The sequence below is a fragment of the Rhizopus delemar genome, genomic scaffold, assembly GCF_000149305.1.
Source record: "Rhizopus delemar RA 99-880 supercont3.5 genomic scaffold, whole genome shotgun sequence".
Lineage (NCBI taxonomy): Eukaryota > Fungi > Mucoromycota > Mucoromycetes > Mucorales > Rhizopodaceae > Rhizopus > Rhizopus delemar.
This window is the reverse complement of record NW_027137831.1, coordinates 1102768-1129126: the sequence shown is the minus strand read 5'-3', so window position 1 is coordinate 1129126 and position 26359 is coordinate 1102768. Positions and strand designations below refer to the sequence as shown.

General features: G+C 35.9%; 12 protein-coding genes across 12 annotated transcripts; 6 read left to right on the top strand and 6 right to left on the bottom strand.

Moving 5' to 3' along the window:
- Positions 1–16: 16 nt before the first annotated feature.
- On the bottom strand, positions 17–575 carry RO3G_07174 (uncharacterized protein; the record flags this gene model as incomplete). The annotated part of the gene is made up of 4 exons (XM_067661764.1): positions 17–83; positions 147–205; positions 276–407; positions 465–575. The coding sequence occupies 4 exons, from the start codon at positions 573–575 to the stop codon at positions 17–19; spliced, it is 369 nt and encodes a 122-aa protein (XP_067517865.1).
- Positions 576–1803: 1228 nt separating this feature from the next.
- RO3G_07173 (uncharacterized protein) lies at positions 1804–3998 on the bottom strand (the record flags this gene model as incomplete). Its single annotated transcript, XM_067661763.1, has 6 exons — positions 1804–1980; positions 2031–2562; positions 2634–2801; positions 2851–2898; positions 2946–3628; positions 3699–3998. The coding sequence occupies 6 exons, from the start codon at positions 3996–3998 to the stop codon at positions 1804–1806; spliced, it is 1908 nt and encodes a 635-aa protein (XP_067517864.1).
- A 2725-nt stretch (positions 3999–6723) lies between these two features.
- On the top strand, positions 6724–6919 carry RO3G_07172 (uncharacterized protein; the record flags this gene model as incomplete). Its single annotated transcript, XM_067661762.1, has 2 exons — positions 6724–6746; positions 6775–6919. 2 exons carry the CDS (start codon positions 6724–6726, stop codon positions 6917–6919), a joined length of 168 nt encoding a protein of 55 aa, XP_067517863.1.
- Positions 6920–9512: 2593 nt separating this feature from the next.
- On the top strand, positions 9513–10003 carry RO3G_07171 (uncharacterized protein; the record flags this gene model as incomplete). The annotated part of the gene is made up of 2 exons (XM_067661761.1): positions 9513–9543; positions 9801–10003. 2 exons carry the CDS (start codon positions 9513–9515, stop codon positions 10001–10003), a joined length of 234 nt encoding a protein of 77 aa, XP_067517862.1.
- Positions 10004–10426: 423 nt separating this feature from the next.
- On the bottom strand, positions 10427–10747 carry RO3G_07170 (uncharacterized protein; the record flags this gene model as incomplete). The annotated part of the gene is made up of 1 exon (XM_067661760.1): positions 10427–10747. The coding sequence occupies one exon, from the start codon at positions 10745–10747 to the stop codon at positions 10427–10429; it is 321 nt and encodes a 106-aa protein (XP_067517861.1).
- A 425-nt stretch (positions 10748–11172) lies between these two features.
- RO3G_07169 (uncharacterized protein) lies at positions 11173–11313 on the top strand (the record flags this gene model as incomplete). The annotated part of the gene is made up of 1 exon (XM_067661759.1): positions 11173–11313. The coding sequence occupies one exon, from the start codon at positions 11173–11175 to the stop codon at positions 11311–11313; it is 141 nt and encodes a 46-aa protein (XP_067517860.1).
- Positions 11314–12815: 1502 nt separating this feature from the next.
- On the top strand, positions 12816–13400 carry RO3G_07168 (uncharacterized protein; the record flags this gene model as incomplete). The annotated part of the gene is made up of 2 exons (XM_067661758.1): positions 12816–12969; positions 13057–13400. The coding sequence occupies 2 exons, from the start codon at positions 12816–12818 to the stop codon at positions 13398–13400; spliced, it is 498 nt and encodes a 165-aa protein (XP_067517859.1).
- A 1488-nt stretch (positions 13401–14888) lies between these two features.
- Positions 14889–15143, top strand: RO3G_07167 (uncharacterized protein; the record flags this gene model as incomplete). The annotated part of the gene is made up of 1 exon (XM_067661757.1): positions 14889–15143. The coding sequence occupies one exon, from the start codon at positions 14889–14891 to the stop codon at positions 15141–15143; it is 255 nt and encodes an 84-aa protein (XP_067517858.1).
- Positions 15144–17749: 2606 nt separating this feature from the next.
- Positions 17750–17983, top strand: RO3G_07166 (uncharacterized protein; the record flags this gene model as incomplete). The annotated part of the gene is made up of 1 exon (XM_067661756.1): positions 17750–17983. The coding sequence occupies one exon, from the start codon at positions 17750–17752 to the stop codon at positions 17981–17983; it is 234 nt and encodes a 77-aa protein (XP_067517857.1).
- A 453-nt stretch (positions 17984–18436) lies between these two features.
- On the bottom strand, positions 18437–19169 carry RO3G_07165 (uncharacterized protein; the record flags this gene model as incomplete). Its single annotated transcript, XM_067661755.1, has 4 exons — positions 18437–18559; positions 18606–18665; positions 18717–18902; positions 19062–19169. The coding sequence occupies 4 exons, from the start codon at positions 19167–19169 to the stop codon at positions 18437–18439; spliced, it is 477 nt and encodes a 158-aa protein (XP_067517856.1).
- A 411-nt stretch (positions 19170–19580) lies between these two features.
- RO3G_07164 (uncharacterized protein) lies at positions 19581–23265 on the bottom strand (the record flags this gene model as incomplete). The annotated part of the gene is made up of 5 exons (XM_067661754.1): positions 19581–21406; positions 21456–22017; positions 22069–22896; positions 22948–23050; positions 23114–23265. The coding sequence occupies 5 exons, from the start codon at positions 23263–23265 to the stop codon at positions 19581–19583; spliced, it is 3471 nt and encodes a 1156-aa protein (XP_067517855.1).
- Positions 23266–23780: 515 nt separating this feature from the next.
- RO3G_07163 (uncharacterized protein) lies at positions 23781–26181 on the bottom strand (the record flags this gene model as incomplete). Its single annotated transcript, XM_067661753.1, has 6 exons — positions 23781–25042; positions 25100–25462; positions 25522–25563; positions 25650–25881; positions 25934–26010; positions 26061–26181. The coding sequence occupies 6 exons, from the start codon at positions 26179–26181 to the stop codon at positions 23781–23783; spliced, it is 2097 nt and encodes a 698-aa protein (XP_067517854.1).
- Positions 26182–26359: the final 178 nt, after the last annotated feature.

Genomic DNA, 26359 nt, shown 5'->3' with positions numbered 1-26359 from the left:
TAAGGGGATCTATAAATTATCGAAGAAAGTTGTAATAAGCCCAAGCAGCAAGTAAAAGCAAAGGAATAAGAATACGAAGAGGGCTACACACAAAGCGTGATTAGTATTCTTCTTTTTTTTCAATCGCTTTTTAAATGAATACTTACTTTCCTTGAGGACCAGCAGCGACAGCTTGTGCTTGCTTGACTGGCTTAACTGGTTCAGACTAGATAACAGAAAGGTTTAGAAATACAACAAATTTTTTATACCAAAAAAAAAAAAAAAAAAAAACTTACTGCAGGGTCAACATCACCAATGTAATATTGTTCTAAAAGTTTACGAGCATCGTCAGTATGACCAACATCTTCAAAAGGACCGGTAGCATCCTTTGCTCCTTCGTCGATTAAAACTTCTTCACCACCGGGATGCTATAGTTAGCAAAGATGAGCAAAAAAAAATTGATGTAACTATATTTTTTCTTTTACCTCATCTTGGAATTTTGTAATGTCATAAACTTTACCGTCAATGATCATCCAAAGATCTTCTCTGCTGTTGTGCTTGGAGACTTCTTCAAAAGAGTAAAGTTTGACAGACATGTTGTTGAGAAAATAAAACAAGAAAAACTTTGAAGAAAAAAAAAAAAGAACTACAAACGCAGCTTTAAAAATAAAAGGGATATCCGCCCTTTGGTTTTTCAAACATCAGCGAATCTGGGTATTGGATTTGATTGGACAATCAACCTACCAAGTCACACGAAGGCACCCAAAAACCTGCCTTTTTCTTGGAGTTTTCTCAATTTTTGGGTAGGCTATTCTACTGTCAAGATATCTTTTTTACGATTTGAAAAGTTGAATATGAATAAGAAAAACTTCTACAGTCATTGACAATCGCTTAGAAAAAATGAATATCCTGTTAGAAAGATTGGGATAAGTGAACATGGAATTCAAGAAGGAAAAATGAGTAGTGAGTGAACAGTAGAAGTTACTGTTAATTTAATGTTTATGATAGGATCAAAGTGAGGTATGATGTAGTATTTTGAGCTAGTTTTAGGAATCAAAGAGAATTTACTTTTATTACAAGGAGAATATAAAAACACTTTTGAATATCAATAGTGCTGCTTTGAAAGAAGAGGAAGTATAAGCATAGAAACATAACAATAAAAATGATAAGCAATACTCTTCAATAAGCAACAGGAGGCTGAATGATGCATAAAAGTAGATAAGCGACCATCCATCTGAAGCCTGTGGATATACCAAGTATTTGAAGCCCAGCTTATCTTTTTAGGCAATCATGGAATAAGCTTACAAAAAAAAAAAAATCGACTGATACATTAAAACCTACAGATATACTTTCGGCTGCAAAGACATTATTGCCACAAGACTCTATAATTACCATTCAAATCAATCGTGGATTCTGTTTATGATCAAATTGATGTGCCTGATAAACCAAGAAATTCTATAGATTTAAATGCAAATAAGGCATGGAATGAGGAACTAAAGGATAATATATATTAATAAATAGCCAAGAGATATACAACTGTCATCATCAGAGTCAAACACAGCAAATAAACTAGTAAATAAATCAGGCTGGTTGTTTTCTTCCTTGAATAGAAGAACATCCATCAAATCATACAACAGTGATAAAGCATATTTTATAAAATCATTGGAAAAGGGAAAACATAGTTTCATACTACAATAAATACTTGTATGAATCATAGGCGGATGAAAGACTGGGGTAATAATAAACGCCCAGAACATGTATCATAGCACAAGTGCATGTGAAAGAGAGAGAGAGGATATTTAATTTTAGCTTATTTTATTATATTTAAATAACTTTTTCTGATCTTTCAGTGAACAATAATAAACAACGCACGAATTGAACAAGGGGTCCATTGTCATTTTCATCTGCTCCAAGTACATCATCTACTGTCCATGAAGCAAATTTACCGGCGGACAAATCTGCATTTGTCTTGAACACTTCATCGTGGGCAGAATAAAAGAGCTATATAACACTGTTTAATTCTCTATTCAATCACCATCCTTTGATATTACCTCTATAGTATACCACACTTCACCTTTACCAGTATCACATAATATCTTGTTGATATCAAATCCTAAAGAGGTCTGAGGAATTAAAGGCAACTTCTCTACATGTGTTATTTCAACAAAAAATGGAAAGTGCAATTTGATCTTTGTCGTATTTTTCAAATAGATTTCAGATACTTGCAAAAAGTTGGGTACGTCTTCATAGGTCATTTGTCGCGTATGTGGATGAATCGAAATCTTTTTGAGAAAGGTCGAATAGGGCTTCACATCCATTCTGGTGAGTGTTTCGGTTTGTAAGTTCATTTGGAAATCAAACTTTCTGTCAAGAGTGACCCAGTTAATCTCAGTGATCTTGTTTGTGGCGACCGCAATCTTTTTGAAATGAACGGCTTGCTGACTCATGTAGAGAACAACAGGCTTGTAAGGAAGAAGAGGCTGGTTACGTGCGTTGGCGTGTATTTCAAAATAGGCATATATACTCTGGTGGGGAGGAAGCGTCTCTGAAATCTTTGCAATCACAGCACTGTCCTTTGTTGCTCTATACATTTAAATAGGTTGAGTTTAGTAGGATGCATTGATTATGCCTTTTTTTCCAAATAGATGACTTACAAGCCATTAAACACAGGCCGAATCCCTTGTTCTTTCATGAGAATCTCGTTCACTTGTTGATACCTCCAAATCTTCTTTTGCATTTCAGGTTTAATATCTGTCCATAGTATTTTACCCAACGAAGCGCTCAATTTGATGTTTCCTTTAAAACCACGAACACTTTCCAATCTATGCATCATGTCATTAAAAAAAATCCATACTGTATATGTATGTTTACCCTTCTGCCAAGTTTGTTCTCATACAATGATAGTTATATTGTCGAAGCCTATACAAAAAGTTAGTTTTCCATTTATCTTCTGCAAGCAAATTTACATTTCAGAATGGCTTTTCGTTTTAGGAGTAGCATGACCTGACCTCTCAGGAAGTTCACGTACCACTCTTCGTTGAGGGCCCTTTGAAAGTAGCGCCTTACGAGGTGTGCTGGGTAAAGCAGGAAAATCGTCTTGAGATGATTTTGGAGGGGGAGTAGCAGAAGAAGTAGCAGGGTTACAAGGTGGAGTCGTTTGCATCCTAGACATATGTACATCATTCTTATTTTCCCCCCATAAAGACTGTTGATCAGGAGCTATATCATGTTGTGTATTACTGAAATCGGTCTTCAAATTAACGCGCTTCATACGTTCTTCCAAGGACATCTCTAGCCGTTGTTGAGGAGAGTGCTTTTTCGGGGCTTGCGCACAAGAGGTACCAGCAAACATAGGTGGTGCAGATACATCCAACAGATACTTGGGCCTTTGGTAATCACCTTTATCATTTTTCAAGACGGAAAGTAATACATAATAGGGACCACCGGCTTTCAAGAGATCCACATAGGTCCTGTGTGCAAATCGATTCAAGCTACAGAAATAGATGCCGAATTCTGTTTCGGAGGGTATGTGTATACAAGACACAACAGACGTAGGTGACTTGCCGCGTTTGTAAATTATCTGGAGATTTTTGAAACGTTGAAGGGCTTCTTTAACAGATGATTCATTTGTACCAATAATGTTCACTTTCTAAAGGGAGATGTAATAAATCATCTTTTTCTTCCTCTCCATGTATTGCACACACACATATAAAACTCACTTTATTTATCAATCTACAATCGGTATCTGTATCATTACCGATAACAGATAAATAATCGATTGGTTTACTACCATCAACAGAAGGAACCGATAGAATCTTCATAGGGTCATGTAGGTTATTTGCAAAGGTAAATGTCTCTATAAACATATCCTCGTCTTCATCAGGATCATCACTTTCTGTTTCATTGTAATAATAAGCTCCTTTTCCTTCTTTCTTTTCATTGCTTTCATCTAACATGGGCGGTCTTCCAACAGCAGGATTACTCGCTGAAGAGGCTTTAGGTTGAATGAGTGAAGGCATTGCAAAAATATTTTCAAGATTTTCATATGTGCCTTTCATCATTTTATCATCAATCTCTTGATGCTATAGTAAAGTCTTGTTTTTTAGTCATACTCTTCTTCTTTTTATGTATTTGAAACATACTAAAATCGGCATCAACTTGGCTACGATTTTCATCATTCTTTTTTTTTAAAAAAAAGTTGTCAGTATAAAAAGTGGAAACGATTGCTTCAATACATACGTGTCATCGCAAGCCCGTTGCGATCTTCCTTTGATCTCAAAGCATTGATCTTCAAAATTATACCTTATTTCGGTCTTCATCCTTTTTCCAAGCTCACTACATTCATGAAATCTAATATATTATACAATTGTGCAAAAATGAGATTTGTCGCTTACGCTATGTGTGGACTCCATTTGGTATAATTTGAAGGAGTCATGTAATGAGCAGAATAAACCCTTTGATGGGCTAAGTCAAGACTCCAAATTAGTATACAGTTCGATTAGAAATGTTATCGTTCTTATTTTTACGTTGCACCATTGTTGTCAATAAAAAAAGAAAAGAAAAGAATCCATTGTCCTATGATTCACTTTAATAGTGAGAGATTTTAAAGCCAGAATAAAGAGATGTTGTCGTTGTAAACAATAGAGCCAACCAATAGTAATATTAATAGACCAATAGAATAAAATTGAACTTGTTAATGCTGATTCTTTATTTATTACAATGCAACTATTAACATGTTTTTGTGATAAAGACCAGAAATCCTTTCAATTTTCTCAATTATCCCACATAATGGGGGTTGTAATGAAACAGGGTCTCAGGTACATTAAGGTCTCAACATTTGCACGGTTCGCATAACATGCTTTGTTCGGACTGGAGCGAGATGCACATCATTGCTATTATTTATAGTATAATAGTTGGCAGGTATCTGTCGGGCAGTTGGGATTTCTATTATACAATCATACCAAATAGATCTTCAAACAAAGAAACCTATTGAGAATGATTTTAACCTCATAACAAAAAAAAAGAATTCCTCTTTTTCTCATCCATTAACTCATTAAAGAAACATGTCAACCCAAATCTCCATAGACTGCATACAACCTTTAGTTATCTCTGAAGATGAAGTAAAAGAGAGTAAAGCATTGGGGTTTATCTTCTTAGAACACATCACACGATTAGAGAGATCGCAGAACTTGTTGTACTTACATGTCATATTTTTTAAAATTTTTGTTTCAATATTTTGTCCAAGAATTTATTTGGTGTGATTGTATATATACATAAAAACAAAAGAAAAAAAAACAATGTCATTTGCTCAACTTGATGTGTTGTATCTTTGCTAGATTCTTCTAGCTGATTGAAATATGATTACTCCAAAAAAGTTTTAAAATAAACCTTTATTAAGCTTAAAAATGTACATCTTGTATTAAAAAAAAAAGCATAGAATATTGTTGAGCTGATGATATTCTTATAAAATACAAAAAGGCACGAAGCGTATGTGCGTATTTCTATCAAGTAAAACGGTTAATATTTTCCAGCTTTTTCATTTGATTTTAAATATAAAAAAAATAACAGCAAATTCCGAAGAACTACTGAGCTTTTATGAGTTAAACATTCTCATAAAAGCAATGGAAATCACCAGCGGAAAGGGTAGACTAGAATATGACTCCCTATCTACCACAAACCTTGTTTAGACAATGGGAAATAAGTTAACCAGTGGCAGAGTAGTCTAGAATTTTACTTCTATCTACAATAGGCCGTACATCAGATACATGATCTTGAAAAGAAAAGGGTATGCTTCAATTAACCCTCTTTTTATATTTTATTTAGTTGTAATGTTAGACGTACAACAACCAATCATACTATTGCACGACTAGAGGGAATTATTACCTCATTCTTGATTTTCCAAGAATTCAAAAATCTTGTTTATCTACTTTGAAACGGTAAATAAACGAAAAAAGCCTCACTAAGCTAACGAATAAATAAATATAACGGCATATTTTGTTTTTATAATTTTTCATATCTAATAGCCTGAAACTAAATTCCAAAGAAAAAAAAAGGATAGAATCTTTAATCATTTTTTATGAAAATTGCATTATAGTAAAGACAATACTATCGTTTGTACAACCATTTTCTGCATAAACTTTACTTGTGATTTAAAGACCTCTCATTTCCTACCATTTTTATTATTAAAGTGTAACAACATACGAATAAAGGGTTCATTTTTGTATCAAGTCTACTTTCAATATAGAAATCTTTTTTAATTTTATAAAATAAGAAGTAATTTGTATTTAATGTGATCTTTCTCCTGTCTTTACTCAATAAAGAAGCTCAAGAGATTAATCAATTATCAGGTTTTCCATTTTGACTTTATTTTCAATTTTAATCGACTACAAACTACCCCAATATCACAGACAGTACTGGGGAGAGCGTTGAGGTATTTGCAGATAATAAATTTGAGAAATAAAAGGAGATAGTACTTGAAAATCTAGTGAGTGAGACTCTTTGTAACTTCTTTATTAGTTTTCAAGAAGAGAGAGAGAACCATTTAATCACACTACGCCTTTATATAGAAAATGGAATTATTCAGGAATTGAAGTAAATTAAAGGTCAATTATATTACTGGGCCTGATGAATAATATAAAAAATTTTATACGGTAAATGTTGAATAGAAGTTTTAAAGAATATATAATAAATAATATTATGTAATCAGTGCTTATTGTTTCTTATATAAAATCTGAGTAATTTCACATGAATAATAAGTATTTAACGAAGTAAGTACAAAATTATTCAAGTTGTCAGTGATTTTAAAGATAATCCTCCTGAAGAGTCTGTAACTACACTTGACTTACCAAATCAAAAAGACAGTACACCTAGTCTTGTTCCAAACATACAATCAAACTATGAAAACAAACCCGAATGTGATGACGATGAAACGGTTGTCTAAATCTACCTCTACGAAGAATTGGAACAGCTAGACTAACAAGAATCACTGATTTTAGCAGAAAAAAAATTTGAAAAAATATACTTTGAATTCCATGAACGGACCAAAATTGAAAGAGAAGTTAATAGTATGAATCAAGGCTTGGCTAAAAATTTTCTAAAGCAGTAAACCAATGGAGACATAAAAAGTTCTCTGAACCCAAATCAAAAGGAAGCAGTGTAGAAGCTTATATTGCTGTCAATCATGCTCACCTAAAGGCATTAGTTCTTAGGCACAGGATATATTCAACCTTAATGCGTTGTTAAAGTATGAATACTGTATTATAAGAATATTTGTAGCCAATAAATATATTATCACCAAAGATTAAAGAAGACAATGCTTAGAGTAGATAAAGACAAAGAGAAAACAACAAAGCTTTATATATTAATTTGTAAAAAGTCTAATTTCAAAATGGGTTGCGATGTTACGAATACAGAAAGATATTTCAATGACAATTAAAAGAATATTGATGACAAGAGTTTAACAAGATACAAAGATTCAGTGACCAATAAATGTAACATAAATTATTGTTTGATAGACAGCATTATTTGATAGAAAGCATTTGAAAGAAAGCATTGTTTGGTAAAGAGCATCGACTGATAAAGAGTATCGTTTGAAAAGGAATCAGCAACTTGAAACAACTGGATTGGAACAATACTGCAATAGCGCACGATAAAAGCCTGTGCATATAGCACATCTTCTTGGTATTTCAATAGAATTGGTACCATCCAATATTGAACCAGAGAAGAGAAAAGAACAAGTGGAAAGTACTCGAATAGATGAACACAGGCAGTCCTCTGTCTCCTCCAGTATTGGCACCAATCCAATATAGCAAACTGGAATGTGAGGTGCTCGTCCCATGCTAAGGACTGATTACTCAATCCAAGAACGTACTAAGGCAACATGCATTCATACACTAATTACATATACAAGAGCTCTTCGGAACCAAACTATCCGTTCCCACAAGCCGAGACAAAATAAAGATACGTATCAGTATTGAACCAAGCAGATGTGGCAGCGACGTTTGAGCAGATTGGCAAGATGACAGTAGCTTGAAGAAGATGAACAAGGCAGAAGCATAAAGTTGATTGATACCAAAGCCAACAAGTGAGTATACAATTAGCCAAAAACAAATAATGACAGGATTTGATGAACCTTGGTTATTTGAAGTACTATTAGGCAACAACTACTAGATGAATTATAATCATGATATAGATTTATAAGTTTATATGTTTACACAGTAGATGATGATGATATGAGAGCGATGAGCACGGTGATTGCTTATAAGACAAGAAAGGATGGATAACTAGACAACTAAGTGAATTATAATCTGATATGGATTTATATATTTACACAGTAGATGATGATGAGAACGATAAGAATAATATTTTTGTAAGATGAAAAGGCTGTGTATTTATATTTTTTTTTAAAAAAAATGATAAGAAAAAAAAAGCCTCATTGTTTACAATAAGTTTAGTATCCGTATTTTATAAAATGACTTTCTATTTACTTTATTAATTCCTAATAGCATCCCTTTACATACCGTATTTCAGACAAATGGCGAATTCAAAAAGGTAGCCCTATTCACAATTTTATTTTGGTTATAGCGATAAAAACAATAAAGAATGAAAAGAAATATTCAAAGCACATTTGATTTACTTTATTAAAGACCTTATTTCTTTTCAAATCATCATTTATTTAAATAACTCATGCAAGAAAATGACGAAAGTAACACAGCATAAACCTTGTATTTCATTATCTTTTTAGGTAACGTATAAAAAAAATTTATTTAAGCAGTCATTAAAGGGATAAGCTCCTTTCAGGAAATAACAAAGTAATCAAATGATTACTTTTCATAGTAATTGGCTTTCATAACGATAGTTTAGTACTTTTGAACTTTTCCCATGGATATTTTTACTCCCTTTTTTTCTCTTGTTAAAATCATATGTCAATTGAATCTTCTTGCATGCTGTGTTACACATGGCTGTGAAATTTCTCTCCTTTATTCATTTTATAAGAAACGATAGTAATGACTATTTTTACAAAAAGAGTTCTATGGATAAGTTAAAGCTTCAGCGAATTTTTTTCTTTTGGTTTACAATTTTTACTAAATAAAAAATAAAGGGGGGAGGGGATGAAAAATAATACAATGACACCAAATTAATTTTCGGACAAAGAAACTTATTGAGGATAATTTTATGCTTACAACAAAATAAAGTTCCTCTTTTTCTCATCCATCAACTCATTAAAGAAACATGTTAGCTCAAATCTCCATAGACTACATACAACCTTCAGTTATCTCTGAAGATGAAGCAAAAGAAAATAAAGCATGGTGGATTTTTTACCTTATTAGAATACATCACACGATTAGAGAAATTGCAGAAATTGTTGGATTGAACAATTCCACTGAGCAAGACATAAGAGCCAAGATTGATAACTATGGCAGTCCTTTTCTCACAAGCAAACAGGTCGTCCATTGAAAATAAGTGAAAGAATTAAAAGACATTTGAAGAGAATAATCAGAGAGGATCCTTTTGCCTCTTTTAAAGAAATAAATATGGAATTAACAAAGCTGAATGTTTTTGTTTGTATAGAAACTCTTTGATCGTATGTCGATCGACTTGACATCAAATCATACAGAGCCGCTCACAAGCCTAGACTGATTGCAAGGCACTGCAAAAGTAGGCTACGATGGGCGAAGGGACGCATTAATTGGGCCAAAGGCCAATAGAGAAACGTTGTTTGGTTTGATGAATCGCGCTTTTGTGTGGAAGATAGTAAACGCGGTAAAGAGTGCTCAGGAAGGAAGGAGGGCGTTATGATGAAAGAAATATAGTATCTATAGTCAAGTGGGATGGCAGTGGTGCTATGGTTTGGAGATGTTTTTGGAAAGGAGGTTTCGGACTTTTAGAAATGATTGACACCGGTTCCGTAGACCAAGAAACATACATCCATATTTTGGCCAACAGGTTCCATCCTTGGATTTCAAATGTCACAGTGCATCAGGAGAAAGGGCTTTATCTTCCAAGAGGATGGTGCTTTCTGTAATACAAACAGTTATGCTCGATGGTGGAAGGAAACCCACCAAATCAGGAGTTTTGAGTACTAGCCTGCTCAAAGCCCTGATTTGAACCTCATAAAGCATGTTTGGAATGTTCTTGAAAGACAAATTGAGAGAAAAGATTGTCCATTAAAAACTTGGAGCAATTGAAGGTGGCTCTACAAAAAGGATGGGCAAGACTTGATGATAAGTTTGCCGAACGGTCAGCTCAAAGAATGAAGAAGCGATGTGAAGCAATTATTAAAGCTAAAATTGGCGCAACAGAATACTGAAAGTCATTTTATGTATATATTCTCAAAGTAAGCATATGAACTTTTCTTTTCTCAAAACCTGTCACTTGGAGCTTGCTTACAATTGGAAGCACTATGGCCAAGGTCATGACAACCCTTACAATAAGTGAGAATTTCCTTTCAATAGACATGAACAAAAACAGAATTTTCTTCATTTGATGTGGTTTCCGGGTCAACCCAGGGAATAAGATGAGTCAAATCCAGGAAAGGATCAGGTTGAGAGGGACCAGGTAAGCAATCTAGTACGGCGTGATTCGATCCAAGGAAAGCACCAGTTTCAGAACCTGTGACAATGCCAACATCTCGAATAGAGTCATAGTTGGACAAGGTGCGTCTTAAACCTTTCTGGGCGTAACCAGGGTAGACGTTGTAAGGTGATTCGTCGAATGATCGAGACCGATCTACAAGCAAGTGCAGGGCGTATGATAACTTGCCCATCATCGAAATGGATGTCATGATACAAGCGACTGTACGAAACTCATCATTATCAAAGTTAACTTCCAAGTAGCGGTTGGAGCTTGACGTGTGTACAACTAGCCCAATATAATTTGGATCCGATAGAATGCTAATTTATAGATTGCTCGTCCTGCTTCTTTACGAGAAGAAGTATCAAAAAAGATATTACTGGGCGTTTGGGATACATCTCGATAGACTGTCTCAACTATTACAAGTGCCTGAATAAATACAGTTTTAAAAAAAAAGAAACAAGTTAATATGTGAAATGATTGTGCTTTGTTTACTACCTGTAATGGTGTACGTCCATGTGGCACCTCTTTCTACTAAGAAAGATGACGTAAATGCTCGTCCTTCTGCTTTTAATTGTATTTCTTCGTTTATCCTTCCCTTCTAAATAGAAACAAGAAAAAATGTCCAAGACGCTTCAAAGGTTTGATAATATAGCGTGGCGTGAAAAGCCTTTACCACCCATCTCCACCTTTCACCCTGGCAAATGCGTGATTGTTGTTCATAAAGATAATCTTGTACGACAAGATGATGTAAGGGAATAGGTGTGACATGAATACATAGTGTAATGAATAGGGTTTTGTTATAAAAATAAAACATCTTTCTTTTGGTCCAAAGATAATTGGTTTTGGTTGCAAACAGCGTATACATTTCCAATTCAAGTTTATCTTGGTCACTTTGTAAGTCTGTTTGACAAAAAGTAGCGCTAGCAATGTGTGCACATCTTCATAAATATTTTTTTTTTTTTTTTTTTTTTTTTTTGGTTATCATTTAGTTTAAAGATCTTTTGTTTTTATATTTGTATTTAAACTACTTGTATATAAAACGACAAATTAGGGAGGCATCTGTTCCTGAAAATAGTGTATATATTTTCACTACACAGATTACACAGCAACACAAAACATGATATTAATCAACAGCACTATTTTAATTGCACTTCTTATAACCGCAAAATTTTTTTTTACAATCCATCTTGGGCAGCGTCATGCTTTTAATCGCAGCAAAAACAGACAATCTTAACTTATCTATTATCTGGCAAAAAGCCCCTTTCACCCGCTTCAGAGAACTACCAAATTTGACCGGCAAGCAGAAACCTTTCACGAAGGTGACAGTCATCATCGCAACACTTGTTTCAATAGCAATTGGTTATTTGCCAACAATATACTTGAAGTACAACGCTCCAGTCAGTTTTATTGATACAAATCAGACCGCAGAACTATTACCAGTTCCCGGTGTTACAATACCCATCCTAAATTACTCACGATTTGATGACATTTACAGTATAAGATACTATTCAGACAATGTCTTTTATAAAGATGTTAATCATGATATAACTGATTACACTGGGGGTTTTAATATTTCTTGGCAACCAGATGTTAATAGTTATCATAGTCTCGATACTACTTTTATTAAAGACGATGGCTCACCTACCAAGCAAGCGATGAATTCAACTTACAATATTTTTGTTCAGTTACAAAACGAGTTCAAGAATCACTCGTATAACGGCAAATTAGTTGAGACGAAGACAGAAGCAACTTTATTTGATGTATTGAATGAAGTAGTGCAATCAACCTACCTATATCTTTTACATAATGATAGTTCCATAGGAGGGCTAACGACTCCGGGAATGATACTTCAAAATCTTCCACTATCGGTTTTGTATAGTTCCCAAATAGCTGCTAGCTTCATGACTACATCAATGTATAAATATTGTGACTACTTGTACTATGTAGAGGAGAGTATGATCATTACTTCTGGACTGGCGCTTCAAATGCCTGATGACGTTTTCTTAACAAGGCACCCTCAGCTCAAAGGGTCGGGCATGGACATAGCACCTTCACTTTTGACTATGGATCTCAAGAGTAGGACTCTACAACAAATTTATGTTACTCCCGGAAACGTTTCAAATACAGTATGTTCATATGCTTCCACCAGATTTTTGGCAACGTGTGTGACTAAAAATATTATCATGAAATCAAACAAAGCTCAACCAGTATCCTCAAAGTGCTATAATTCGTATGACACGTTTTGTGTAACACAGTCTTGCATGCCTGGCACTTCGTATAGTCTAGCTGATAGTAATGGGTGGTTAGTATTGGCTAACAACGGTGAGATCAAACCAAACAAGCTGGAGACCGACTTCAACCCTCCGCTGCCACAGCCTAGAGACATACCAGATATTATTCGCCGTGTAGTTACAGGTGAACGGTACAATTGCACAGTGCTAAAATTTTCAAGCGCTTACAGGGCAGAAAAACTTCTAGTGATTACCATACTATCCATTTTAGTATCATTACTGCTTATATTTGGTTCTCCTTTCATCTGTACTAGGTTTTCTACATTTGATAGATCTTTAGCAGCACTTCTCACGGCAATGTCAGTACCCGAGCTAAAATGCTGTAAGTCAGGGGTGCCAGATATGGATTTCAGTGTGCTAGTTGACGATGAGTCTAAGCACTTGAGGCTTACTATTAACCAGCGTGTGATCAAAGCAGAAGAGCAGATAGGAGCAAATTGGTTACCACTTGAAGTAGTAGACAATAACGCAGATCTCAACTTGCAACTAAAAGGCCATCAAGAAGTATCTCATGATAGCAGTGGCTCTGAGTTTTACTTCAAACATGACACTTAAACATAGGTATTAGGCTTATATTCAAATGAGATGGTATGCAACAGTAACATTGAATACATTAAAGAGCAGATTACTGACTACATAATAGATTAAATATTTATAGATTCTAGAGGTAGCGATGCTACTATGTCCTTTGTAGTGTTCACCAAATATAATTTTCTTGGCTCTTAGTAGGTTGATGATTTTTAATTGATAATAAACTTGAGATATAGAGCTTTGGTGTAGAGTTTCAAAGATAATTTGCTTTTATGAGCGACCTCTAGATCTTTTAAGTAGATTAGTTTCGAAGTATAATAAGATAATTTGATAGAATCTTAAAAGACTTACAATGAAGATACTTGTTGCTTTAAGGAACTAGTCTTGCTTGTATTTTAAAGAGTAATAACAAATGAGTTATAAAGATACTTGATTTATTAATAAAATACGTTAATGATAAGTATTGAAAAAGAGAAGCATAAACTACTCAATGTATAGTCAAAGAAACTAATTTTTGATTTTGAAAAAAGCTTAACATGTAGATAAAGTTCAAAAGCTCAATAAGGTTTAAGAAGTGGTTTATGGCTAAAAATTAAATGGAGCTATAAGCTGTAACCATCCTTGCTCTTGATATTAATATAGTAAAAAAATAAAATAAAAGGAATTTGCTTTGAATGACATTTATATAAAAATAGTCAAAGAGTAAAGTGTGTCAGAAGTATATCATGATTCAAGCAAGTACACAATCGATTGCTCAGGGTTTTTATGGTTTTTATGAATTTTGTAATAAGCTTTAAATTTAAAGCATGTATTAATTCTAATGCACCTTTCAATTTTAAACCTTGCACAAAACTTGTATATACCTTCGGAAGTCAAAAATCAAGGTCTGCATCATTACAACATTAAAAAACAAAAAGCTCCAAAGATACCTTTGATTACGATGCTTATGATATGAGATTGAGGTTTGTAATTTTTTTTTATTACATAAATTGAAGTCATTTTTAAAAAAATTTGTGTGGGACCAATGCTTTGAATAGAGTTTGGCTTCCAAATTAGTAATAATTTAAATATAAGCTCGTTTATAAGTGACCACCAGAACTTATCTAGTAGATCAAACTATTTTGAATAAATTAAAATTAAAAAGGAAATACAATGAAGCGGATTTGCTTTTAGGGACTTTTTTGTTCTTGTTATTTCGTAAAACAAAACTAAAATAAGCCATTTGCTTTGAATTAGGTTTGTTTATTAAAATAATCAAAGATAAATGAACAAAAACAAGTTAAATTTGTTATATCTATAGATTTCTTGTTTTTGGTGAATTGGCAGACGTTGTATATTTTTCTGCATTCATCTGTATTCATACATACAGTGGTCGCAATGTCATTGGACGAGGAGGGGCCTTTCTCAATATGCGGTTGTCTTATAGCCAAAAGGCTTCTTCCGATACTTTAATTGATGGAGAAGTTTCCTCGAATGATGGCCATGATTTTCCTATAGTTTAATAAAACAGAGATGAGCACACATTTCTTCTGCAAAGATGATCAAGGAAGAATCTTTGACCAAAAAGGAAATGAAACTATGGATTGGAAAGACGTGAACCCATTTCATTTAGAAACATTGGCCAACGTTAGAAATTGCTATAATTCTCAGGGATCAGAACAAGAATGGATTGCTGAGGAATTGAATACAAAAATGCAAGAGTCTGCTGCTCTTGCAGAAAGATTAAAGAAACCGAAAGGGCATTACCATGAGTGCAGCATTGAATAAGAACTATTTTTTGTCTACTATAACAGAGTAAAACTTTTCAGTGTTGGAACTCTGGTAGATTAGTTGGTGGAATCGCTGAACATACAGCATAAAAGTGGAAAAAGAGGTTCAACGATGATAAATATTGGAACATTCTTAAAAAACAAAAGTTAACTACGACTAAAGATAGAGATGTAACTGGTATTTAAGCAAAGACCTACGATAGCAGGTATGTATCCTATTAATAAGCAAAGGCGAACCTTTACAAAAAGACTTTTGTCGTTCTTTTGAACGACAAGTTCTTTCCTTTCCGAATTAAGCAGCTGTTGGATGGTGAGGTACAGAAAGCTGAAAATATCTGCTGGCTTCTTGGGGCCAAGCAGAACGGAGATGATCAATCGGTTTTCTTTCTTGAATCTGGTAAATCAGCGGTATATAAGAAACAGCATAGCCACGTAATAGAGTATGAATCATTATAAATTCCCTGAAGATACTTACTGATGTTCAGGCGACAAATCCAAAATCGTAACCATAATCATCATTGTCGATAGCCCAACCCTTTTATGAAACTGAGTTTCGTTGGCAATTGAGTAAATTCAACATCACAGTCTGTGACGATTAAAATCACTTAGATTTTTCAATCATCCACAATCTTACTCTCATCAATGAGCCCATTCACTGTAAAGTGCAGCGTGATCACAATGCATTCTTCCATTAAACCTGCGTCGCCCTGCAATGATTCAGAACTCCCATTTACAATGCTGTTATCCATTTCTTTGTTCAGACTGGTCTTAATGACCTTGAATGCTTTGCGTCGTATGACCTTGTCCCGCCACATAAGTACCGCACATACCACGCTCTTTACCATGGATAGCTTCCATGGGTAAGCATCCAATGTGTTTATCCAACCACTTGTATCTTCCTTTATGAATCCAACTACTTACTATACACAAAAGATCCGCTTACACCGACAGCTCATCTCGGGCAAAGACTCTTTGATTAGCCCTCCTCTCCTTTCTTTAACCAGTGCATTTTATGCTTGATCCATTATTTCATCACCCCGTAGCATTTTTATCTTCGATCCCAAAAAAGTTCTTAGCCTCCTTTTCCCTTTTTTTTTTTTATCTACCTCGGGCGAAAGCGATACATACATCAAATATCATGCACCTAAATGAGAATTATGTTAAGTAAAGTTCTCTATGCAAATGTATTAGAAATGATATGAAAACGCAACGCCATTAGGCAAAGAAAATCTGAATTTTGCAAAGCTACTGATTGGGCTGTTCAAGTGCACTCATGTTTGTCACGACCATTGAGAGTTGAATGTCCGTCGAATGGATTTTTTAAATCCGCCAATTAAAGCCGTCAGCACTGTAACTATTGAATGTAGTAAAATAGAAAAATCCTCTCTGAAGACTTTGTTTCTCCCAAAAAATGGTTCATTTTTTCCTGTGAGAGTCATGATCACATAGATAATAGGATGAAAAAGAAAACGAATAAACGTATTTGTAAGCAAAATAAAAAAAAATCCCAGTGAGTCATTCAGGGCTTGAATCGGCAAAAAGACAAGTAGGGAAGAATTTGGTTAGTACAAATCATCCATTACTTCTACAGACAAGTCTATTAGTTTACAAGCTATTTTTTGGATAAACTTTTTCATTTTGATGACTACAAACCTGCAAGCTTTTGAGATTAGATGAAAACAAAATTTTATTTGTCACAGGAGAAACAGAATGGAATTTATTTCCAGATTTGTATCTTATTCTTTTAATATTTCCAAGGAGAGAAAGAGAGGTTTACAGTTGTCAAAGGATAAAAACAAATCTCATTATACCAATACCGCCCCTTTCAAAAAATAAAACGAGTTGAAGGTAAGATGGAAGTGTGTTGGCTTTAGTTATCTGTTCAGGATGATTCAGTGACCTAGTCTTTGCATCTTGAAACAGTTCAGAAACGCCGACTTGTTTTTAGAAATTTATGACTAGATCTAGATTTTTTTGCAAATGCATTGATACGGATTAGTAAAAGATAGAAACATACATGCTTATGTCTCCGTATTTCCTCATTTCTTTTTAAAAGAAGAAAAAAAAAAAAAAGAAATTCCATCGACATATTATCAACTTAATGAAAGGGATGAAGGAATCATAGAGTGTCGCACTTTTTCATTTCGTTTTCAAAGTAATAAGTTTGCATAAAATAAAAGCATGATTCTCCTGAAATCTCTACACATTTAGCCAACGAGTTGAGCCGGCTTGTATACTTTATTTGGATATAAAAAGAAGGTATGAAATTGTACGATAATTAATTGAACTCATATGGAATGCAATACTACTTATTTAATAGGTCCATTTAAAAAAGGGAGAAAAATTCGATATAAGCCAAAGGGGTGATGCAGAATATTTTCTTTTTTTCTGTGTGTGTGTGTGTGTGTGTGTGTGTGTGTAGAGAGAGGAGAGATACAGTAATTAGAGTAAAAGGGGATACTAGCTTATTAGCCTCACTTTATCAATATTCATATCGTATGTATACAATTTAAGGAGCTTTAGGAATTAATATAAAAGCAACAAGATCTCTTCTTTCGAATTCCCCCCTCCTCCTCTCCTCTATTTTTTGTTTTATTTTACAACATGAACAAATTGATTTGTATCACAACCTTCCTTCTCGTCTTGTCCTTTTGTATTCAACCCTCCGAATCGTTGGCCATAAAAAAGCTTGCTGCGGATCTATTGTCTTTTAGTGGTAAAGGAACTTATTATGATGTTGGCCCAGGATCATGCGGTAATACAGACACGGATTCTGAAATGGTGGTTGCTATCAACAAGAGCCAAATGGGCAATGGTAAATGCGTAGCTATGGACTGATGGGAAACTAACCCATTCGGTTGACAGGTGCAAATCCAAACAGTAATCCTCACTGTAACAAGAGGGTCAAGATCATTGGTAGTTCAGGTAAAGCTTGTTATGCACGTGTGGTTGACACTTGCCCTGGATGTGACCATGGATCAATTGATATGTCACCAGCTTGTAAGTTAATTGCTTGTTGTGATTCATTTAATGACTGTTTAAATAGTATTCAAAAAAGTATGTGGAAGCTTAGGTCTAGGTTTTTGTTCGATTAAATGGGATTTTGTATAAAGAAGGAGGTTTATCTGGTATCTGCTTCCCTTTCTCAATTGTATTATTTTTCTTCTTCCTGTTTCATTATGTGTTTATAGATTCAATAAATAAAAAGACGATCTTTTTTATTATTATTTCAAGTGAAAATCCTATTATTTACTATTATAATATATACACATCATATCGAATAGTTTTTTTTTATCTGTTTTGCTTATTTGCCCAATAGTTTTGATTGTACATGGCTGGATACATCATTGAGGAATTAAAGGCTGTATTCATCTCTTGTTCATTTTTCATACTTGTCATATTTTGATTCAAAGGCTATGCTCATTTACTTTTCTCGCTCTATTGTCTTTGTTTTATTTACCTTTGTATCCTTTGTAAAATTCCTTGCCGTGTTATTAAAACGACTACTGCTGCCAACGTTCTTTTAAAAAAAAAGTCAGAATAAAGTCCAATAGACACAAGCGATACTTACTGAGGTCGAGATTATTTGTTCTGGTGGTGGATCAGGTGCATTCAAGCAGGATTGAATGAGATTTTTCCCTTCAGGCTTTGTTACAACCGGCTGAAGCTTTGGTGTAGTAAAAGTATAAACTAACCCAGTCTCAGATACAACGAGTAATAATACTTGAGTGCCTGTGAGTGTACTTAATTCATATGCCTAAATAGGATCTTGAGCAAACAAAGACAGAGTTTCAAGAAAACCAAAAAAAAAAAAAAAAAAAACCTTTTTCATAATGCCAGCTTTTCTCTTTGAAAATGTAATATGTCTTCTTGATTTATCTTGAATGTATTCAATCTTTATCTTTTTTCTTCCTACTCTTCTCTCTGGTGTCCTCCCTTCTTCTTCTACTCGAAGATTCAACGATTCCTCTGGCTGTGACAGTGTGTATAATTGAGGATTGTATGCATAGTGATTTGGTTGCATTTTTATTAAAAAATGAAAAAGAAAGAAAGAAATAAGAAACGTTCCCTACCCAGAGTTGCATGACACCTTTTTGTGTAGCCCACATACACACATAACATCATCCTGTTCTATTTCGCAATATGACAGAAACATGTTACACCCAGGACATTCATTATTACTGTCCTTTTTTTAAAGAAAAAAAATGATGTAAAAGATCAAAGCTTATTTACACATGATGTCACTCCAAACTATTCTCAGGCACTCATTTTTCCCTTCATTGTTCTTTAACATGTCATTGAATATATCGAATGATACATGCACACTTATTTCATTCAAGTTGTTTTTAAAATAGAATGCTTTTATTGTATCAAATCACAAACATACTCTGTTTTTGTACACTACCCTCATTTTCTTTTCTCCATCTCATTTTTTTCATGTAGAGACAATAGGAGAATCATCAAATGAAAAACCTGGCATGATTTCATATATTTCAGGAACACCCGTTTCCAAACCCACTTCATACCAACTGTTCAACACTTCTTCCTCCGTTGGCACCTTCTTTTCTTGCACGTCCTTTTCATCTACTTTACCTATCGTCGTATTCAGTGGTCCTTCTGGCTGTAAACAGGCTTCATTCTTCATCGTCTTGGGTTGATCAGGTCGAGAAAACAGTCGTTCTACCTCTTTTTGTATATCAATTAACTTTGACGTTTTGCTATCCAGGCTTTGCACAGCCAGCTTTAAGGCAGCACCAGGCGTGGGTTTTGGAGAAGGCACGGTGGTCTTTAGTGGTAGGATCTGGGCAGGTGGTGGCTGTGGTGGTTGTGGACGTTGTACTACAGGTGATGGTTGAGGTGCAGCAACTGTAGGTTGTCTTGGTTGTTGTCGCTGTTGTTGTTGTTGCTGCTGCTGTTGCAATAAATGCATCATTTGAGCGGCCTGCTGTAAAGATTCATTGTTTTTATAGTCTGGTTCTGCTTTTACAACAGGTGGCTGTTGTTGTAGTACAGCATCAGGCGTCTTTGTTTGTGCCTTTACCATTGGAGGACTTGGAGTGACCATGGTCGCTGTAGAAACAGGTGGTGGTGCCTGTGACTGCTGTTGCTGTTGTGCCTCCATGGCTTGTCTTGCCAATTGTTGCTTTGCCGCTTCTACTCTTTCATTCAACATGTTTCGAATCTGCTGTTGTTGCTGAGGCGTCACGTTGATTCGATTTTGTGCAGCTTGTTGAAGTAACCAGCTACACTGCAGTGCACGTGGAGGTAAAAGCTTCACAATCTGTGGCGGGATACCACTCGAGATAGCTGCTTGGTATATCATTTGTGATTGTGTTTGTCTTTGACTGGCTGTCATCCCTCCTGGATTAGCATTAGCAATCGACGTGTTCGAATTAGCCATCGTTTCAGTACTTGCAGGTTCGGCATGTTGAGGAGGTGGAGGAGTTTGAGTCAGATCGATCGTTGTTTGCTGAGGCGTACTACCTGCTGCTTTCTGCTTCTTATTGGGAGGAAGTTTGAGATCAATGCTACCACGTTTGATGCCAATTTGTCCTATTGCGCCCATGTTGGGTGTACTCGTAGCAGATGGATTTTGAGCCCGTTGTTGAAGTTGCTGGGCAGCATAGGCTTGTGCTTGTGCCATGGCTTGTGCTTGAGCAAGCTTGGTAGCATCGGCATATTGCTGCGTCAGTGGTATTTGCTGCTGCTGCTGCTGGTTAAATTCACCTTGTGCTGGCTGTTGTAGCTGCTGAATCTGCTGTTGCTGAATTTGTTGTTGGGGATCCAATGGTTGAGGGGCTGCCACTGAATTGGTTTGTTGTAATGGTTGGGCTTGCTGTACTTGCTGTGGTTGAACCTGAGGCGATTGCACTTGTTGCGGCTGTACCTGTGGAGGTTGTACCTGTTGTTGTACTTGCTGCTGTTGAAGCTGTTGTTGCTGTTGCTGCGCCTGTGTCTGTTGTTGGCTGTGTGCTCCAACCGCATTACGAACCCATGAAAAGTATCCACTAAATTGTTCACGCAATTTTGTAAGATGATCCAAGCTAATTACATATTTATTTTGCTGAAGTGCATTTAATTGATCCTCAAACATATATTTCATCAACATGAGCCTCTTCGTAGCTTCCACATTGGATGTCAATGCAAAAAATACAGGTAATAAACTATCAATTTTGTCATACATTGGCTTAATTAACGCGACGCTGTCACGAATAGCCGCTTTTTCTTGTTCTGAGATACCCTCAATAGGATTGTTACGTACTACAAAAGAAAAATAAGATTACCATTCGCATCATTCCTTCTTACTTACCTCTTGAATTTCGTACGCTTTCATCCATTTGTCGTACATACTCTGCAGCTTGTGTTCTTTGTTGCAAGGAAGGATGTACTGCTTGAGTGGCATTCATTTGAGTAGGTTGCATTGTATTTGATGCTACTTGTTGTTGTTGGTTCATTTGAGTTGTTTGAGATTGCTGTTGTTGAGATTTCATTTGTTGGGCTTGTTGTACCTGCTGTTGAGCTTGGATTTGAGCCTGTGCAAGTGCCTGTGCCTTTGTTTGGGCCTGCTGTTGAGCCTGCTGTTGGGCTTGCTGTTGAGCCTGTTGTTGAGCCTGTTGTTGAGCCTGTTGTTGAGCCTGCTGTTGAGCCTGCTGTTGAGCCTGCTGTTGAGCTTGTTGTTGAGCTTGTTGTTGAGCTTGTTGTTGAGCTTGCTGTTGGGCTTGAGCTAAGGCTTGAGCAGGTGTTTGCACTTGCTGAGCTTGCTGTTGTTGAGCCTGTTGAACCTGCTGTTGCTGTTGTTGAAGGTGTTGCATTAGAATCTCTGGATTCAAATGCTGCTGTTGTCCCATCATATTTTGTGCTTGTTGATTTTGCTATAGATAAAATAAGTTTACCATACTTTTCTTTTTATCTCTTTCTTTTACATTTTGAAAGTTATTGGTTTGCATGACTGTATTGTTGTTATTCGTATTCACATTAGAAACAGGTGGTCGAAAGTTTTGTGCCACATTATTTGGTATATTGTTCATATTCATCATGGTAGATGAATCTACAGTGGTATTGTTGTTGAACTGGCCTTGTTGTTGACCTGATTGCTGCTGCAGAGCAAGCTGGCGGGCAAGATACATTTGAAACTGTCTAGGCGGCATGGTCATAGCGGCCTGGCTAGTGTTGGCCATATTGAGCTGTTGAAGTAGATTGACAGGTATTTGTTGCTGAGTAGCAGCATTGATAGCAGCGTTGTTCATCATGGCCGTGTTATTGTTGTTTCCAGCGGCAGCGGCAGCGGCAGCCATGGCTTGAGCAGCTGTCCTTTGAAGAGCGAGCATCTGTGCATTCACTTGCTGTTGCTGATTCCCAGGCGCTGCTTGCTGCTGTTGCTGTTGTGGTGGCTGTGGTTGTGGTTGCTGCTGCTGTTGTGCTTGTTGAGGCTGAGGGGATCTTCCCTGAAGCATAGTTTGTGGAAACATACTGGCACGTATTTGATTTTGATTGTTTATAGTTGCCTGTTGTTGATTTAACGGAGTCATATCTTGCATTTGTTGTTGCACAACAGGTTGAACTTGGGGCGATGCAGCTTGTTTTTGTGGTTGCTGCTGTTGTAATAAAGGTGACATTTGTTGGCCGTTCAACGCATTTAGATTGATTTGAAGTTGATTATCATTCATCATGGGTGGTGCGCTGCCATTCTGATTTTGCAGTTGAAACTTGATTTGGTGAAATTTTTTAGCATAGGCTAAAATATATTGATTCTTTTAAATACTGTAAGTCTATCCGTTTCTAAATTGCTTGCTTTTAATTACCTTGCTTGGGCTTTTATTATAAAGGTTCAATTCAAAGTTTTTTGCTGCTGCGATAATGTCATTATCTGAGGTATTAGGAGATAAATGTTTCAAAGCACTTCCCCTAAAAAGAAGCATGCACATTTTAGTTTCTCTCTTCTACCCATATTTATATCCCATTGCTTACAATTGCGAAATAAAACGAGTTCTATCTTGTATGTTTAATTCGTCGCGCCAGTTTGCATTTGGAACGTCGTTTTGAAGATTCAAGTTAAGACCTTGCTGCTGTTGTTGGTTTTGTTGAACAGCATTCGGAATGTTTGGATTTTGTTGATTCATTTATCTTCCTCTTTTTTAAGTTGTCGTTCAGAGTTCTTTTAAGATTCAACAGGAAAAAAGTTTCAAAAAAAAAAAAAAAAAAAAAAAAAAAAAAAAAAGAAAAACTAAGAAAAAAAAACGTTCGAGCGGAAATTAAATCAAATGTGACATCGAAATCAAAGGCAAGGTTGAAAGAGATTGACACACAACTGCTTTAAAAAGGTTGCCTGTTTATTTGATCCAATAACAGTGAGTTTATATTAGCACAAAATGATAACAACTTTGCTAAAAAAGCATATACTAAATTGCAAAAGTTCTAAATTATCCACAAAGTGACATTTGATTTATTTTTTAACGGTAAAAAGGAAGTAGACTGAATGATAAATAAGATGAAGGCAAACTTGTGTAGAATAACAAGAGGACAACTCTTTTGCTATTTAAGGTTAAATCGTCCTTTTATCGATAGATTACTACGTTACACTTTATGCAAATGTCTGCTAAAAGAGGTTATATAATCTATACATAATTTGATTTTATTAATTGGATTTGTTTTTAATCAAAATTTCCATTTCTTCTAAGGTTTGAATAGAAATCTTCTTTGATGTGTCAACGTCAAGATTAGACTTCTTTTTAAGCAACTCTATTTTATCTAAAATGCTCATTCCCCAATTGTCTACTGACTTGACATTGACAGTAGGGTGACTTAATAACACCTTGAACATGCTTAATCTTCCAAGACAAACAGCGATATCTAATCCATGACGACCCTCTATTGGGTCACACCAATTCACATCAAAGCCAGCGTTTAATGCAACTTGAACCCACTTGAGATTATTGGTCTTGATCGCCTTGAACCAAATAGGCCCCATGTCATTAATTTCACTTTCTGCCAAATGAGCTCCTGCTTCCCTCAAGAGAGCAACCACATCCGCATGCTTCTCAAGCACAGCATCGAACAAGGGCGTATGACCCGACCGATCGCGGAGATGAATTGAGGAACCGTGCAACAATAAATATTCTACAATTCTAAAATGACCCTCACGACAGGCCACATGAAGTGGTATACGACCATCATAATCCACACAGTTCAAGTTGATCATTTCTTCCATGCTCTCCACCAACAATCGAAGGCCTTCCAGGTCATTTGAACCAGCGGCCGAACAGAGCAAGACGGGACCTAACGCTTTTTGTGCGAGCATCTCTTCTTCAACAGACATGGTCAGGTCTTGATCCTCATCCTCCAACTCTTTTCTTACAGCCACCTTACTACGTGCAGCAAACTTCATGAGAATGTTGACGAGCAGGTTGGTACGGTTGGTTGATGCGCTGAAGCGTTGATAGGGTGTGCGTACAGTGAGTTCACCACGAAGGTTTTTGGTCATCATTCTTCGAACGTAGTCTGGGTTATTGGGTGATTTGCCCAAGAGGTAGGCTAGTTTTGTCAAAGCACATTCGGCCGTCATGTCTGCACCGGGTACAACGCCAGCTGAGGCGAGTTGCTTTCCAGTTGCATAAGCGTCTGTCACAAGACCCTTGCGACATTGCGTACAGTTGACAATCACAACGCCCCGATCGCTTGCTTCCTTCAGAGCTTTCAAGAGGTCGGGTCGGCAAGGCGCGTTACCTGCACCAAAGGTTTCGAGCACGACCCCTTGGAGAGGTGGGGCCAAGAAAGCACGAATAGTGGAGTCACTTATACCAGGGAAAAGACGTAATGAGCCAACATTTGGGTTGAGTTCTGTGTTTACATGGAATCTGGCAATATGAGTTGGACGCAAGACCAATGGCCAGTTGACATCTAAATAAAAAGAATGATGTATAAATAACTATGTACAATCCTATTTTCATCTTTTACCAATATTAATGCCAACATTCACCAAAGCAGATAAATTGGGTGAATCAAATGCTTCAAAATCAACCGCACTTATCTTACTCGTTCTATTTCCTCTATACAATTTCTTTCCAAAATAAAGCGTGACCTCAGGTATAACGAAATGACCGGCAATAGTCAAGGCACCCAGCAGATTTTCTACAGCATCATTCCTTACTTCAGTCAAAGGCACTTGAGATCCTGTGATGATCACTGTCTTTCCAAGTTCCTCCATCATAAAACTTAAAGCACTGGCGGTATATGCCATTGTGTCAGTACCATGAAGTACGATGAATGCGTCATAAAGTTGATAATTCGCTTGAATATCATCCGCAATACGAACCCAATCTACCAATACAAATCAATATGACTCAACTATTTTTTTTTCCCACAATCTTTCACTTTACCAGCCATTGTGATGTCACACGAATCCAGGAGGGGAGTGTATTCTAAAATGGAATATCTGTTGTATGTGTTACTTTCTAGTGTGGGAAATATTCAGTGTAAACAAACCTTATTCTTTTTCCAAATAAACTGACAGGTGTTATCAGACTTGGTAACTGAAATGTTTTAATTTGACCATCTTGTTCGACTGCTTTTACTGTATTTGTGATGGCGCCAAACTCTTTTGATTTTGATTCTGATAAGCTGTCTAAACTCTCGCTGGAAGAACATCTGGAAAGTCCGGGACGATTGATGCTGGATGAGCTTTGGGGATCGTGGAAACGCTGAACTTTGGATAAGGATTCTGCTAAATAGTTGGGGAGCTAAGAATTGAATTATTACAAAATATCAAGTAATAATATAAAGCTTTCTTACTGGGATATATCCATGCTCAGGTGTATGTTTCATACCAATAGTTCCACCTGTATAGATCACAAGTACCCTAGACACATCTAAATAACAATAAGTACACATACATTATATAGAAAAATGGGATTTTTACCAGGTGCAACCATATCATTACGATCTACGCCCAACTGATGGCTGACAGCAGGGTTTTCAAATATAAAATCATCTCCAGTTCTAATAGGTATCGACAATGGTGGAGTATTAAGGGGTGCCATTTTTTTAAGGTTATTGTGACAGGAAAAAAAGCAGTAAAAAAAAAAAAAAATGAAACAGAAAAAAAAAAAAAAGCCCGGAGTTTATTTATTCTGTCCAAACAGACAACAGAAAAGATATGTCATTCGGTGTTATGATTGTATTGAGATCAGCGGAGAGATCTTTTAAGGATTGGTACCT